Here is a 1,940-nt window from a genome sequence, read left to right as displayed (position 1 = left end):
AGAACCGCGGGCCCCACCGCGTCGCTGCTCAATTTGATGCCGCCTGAACCGTCGCCTTTGGATCATAAATACTTCACCTCCCTGTGGCGCGGTCCCTATCGTCGTCTCCACCGAGTTGGCCTCTAAATCCTTCCCAGATCTACAATTTTTTTAGTAAGTCTAGGGTTTCTTTTAGTTTAATAGCGTTTTTGTTTGCTTTTTTTTTCTTATCCTGACCCATTTAGTAAATGGGTACCCGTTTAATAAATGGGTCTGACTCATTGTAGGCGTCAAAAATGCTTATAGACATTCAAACACCATGCAAGACAACATAGAAGAACGATATACACATTGTAATTCTTTGTAAACGATCGAAGTTTTAATGGAATCTGCAATGGAAACAACTTTTGACGAAAACACCCATTTATTAAACGGGTTGGGTTCGGGTCGGCTTTGACCCGACCCAAATCGACCTGACCCAACCCGTTTGCCCACCACTATGTTTAGAGCCATGCGTACAAGCAAACCCTTTATCAGCTATAAATATCAAAAGACACGCAAAAGCTCTGATTGAGCTAGCAATGGCTACAACTTTGCTACCAAACCTAACCTCTGCCCTCATCTCATACCCAGAGATCCTCATTGCGACCTCTTCCTTCTTCTTCCTCCTCTTTCTCTACAACAAATCCAACCGAAAATCTCGAATCCCGACAAACTGGCCGATCCTCGGCATGCTCCCCTGCCTCCTCTCGAACATGCACAACTACCACGGATGGATCACAGGCATCCTCCACGAGACCGGGTGCACCTTCAAGTTCCGTGGTCCTCGGCTCCTCAACATGGACTTCTTGATCACTTGCGACCCTGCCAACATCAACCACATCTTCAACCTCAACTCCTCCAATTACCCGAAAGGCGACGAGTTCGTCGAGATCTTCGACATTCTCGGCGACGGCATCTTCAACGCTGACGGCGAGTCGTGGAAGAGCCAACGAAAGAGGGCTCATGTTGCGATGACTAGTCCAAATTTTAGAGCCTTTGTTGCGAAATGTGGAAAAGAGAAGGTGGACGTTGCTCTTATGCCCCTCATGCACAAAATGGCTGAGGGAGGGTGCGTTTTTGATTTGCAAGATGTGTTTCTTAGGCTAACCTTTGATATGACTTGTAATTTGGTGTTTGGTGTCGATCCCGGTTGTTTATCCGAGGGATTTCGGACGATTCCGTTTGCGAGGGCGATGGACGATGCGATGGAGGCCTTGTTCCTTCGACATCTGGTGCCTCCGTTGTGGTGGAAACTAATGAGATGGCTAAGTTTGGGCAAGGAGAGGAAATTGCGAGACGCTTGGGGTGTTATCGATGATTTCATCGCTCGAAACATCGCGAAGAAGAAACAGGAGAAAATCTACGGAGAAGACTTGTTGACATTTTATATGGAAGAAGATTCGAAAGAGGCGAACTATAAGTTCCTGAGGGACACTACAATGAATCTCATGCTCGCGGGGAGAGACACAACTGGTGCGGCACTGACGTGGTTCTTATGGCTCCTGGCCAATCACCCCGAAGTGAAATCGAAGATTCTCGAGGAACTAAGGGAGAGTTCAAATGATGAGAAGGCGCATGACATATCGAAAATGGTTTACCTGCACGCCGCGTTATGCGAGTGTTTGAGGCTTTACCCTCCGGTGCCAGTCGAGCACAAAGGTCCGATCAAATCCGAGGATCTGCCGAGTGGAAAGGCCATATCAAACGAGAAAATTCTTCTGTCGATATATTCAATGGGGAGGATGGAGGGGGTTTGGGGAGAGGATTGCTTGGAGTTCAAGCCGGAGAGGTGGATATCGGAGAGGGGGAAGCTGAGGCACGAGCCGTCGTATAAGTTCTTATCGTTCAATTGCGGTCCGAGGACTTGCTTGGGGAAAGACATAGCCTTCACTCAGATGAAGATTGTGGCTGCGGCAATG

The 1,940-nt window shown here is 48.1% G+C and overlaps 1 protein-coding gene across 1 annotated transcript in view; it reads left to right on the top strand.

Moving 5' to 3' along the window:
* The window catches only part of LOC109836408 (alkane hydroxylase MAH1-like), a 1,743-nt gene continuing 319 nt past the window's right edge, over positions 517-1,940 (top strand). Inside the window, 1 exon segment of the mRNA XM_020404301.1 lies at positions 517-1,940. This exon segment is cut by the window's right edge and continues 9 nt beyond it. Within this exon segment, the coding sequence (XP_020259890.1) occupies positions 561-1,940 (1,380 nt within the window). The 5' untranslated portion in view covers positions 517-560.

Source organism: Asparagus officinalis, chromosome 4 (genome assembly GCF_001876935.1).
Source record: "Asparagus officinalis chromosome 4, Aspof.V1, whole genome shotgun sequence".
Classification (NCBI taxonomy): Eukaryota; Viridiplantae; Streptophyta; class Magnoliopsida; order Asparagales; family Asparagaceae; genus Asparagus; species Asparagus officinalis.
This window is presented reverse-complemented; position numbering and strand designations above follow the sequence as displayed.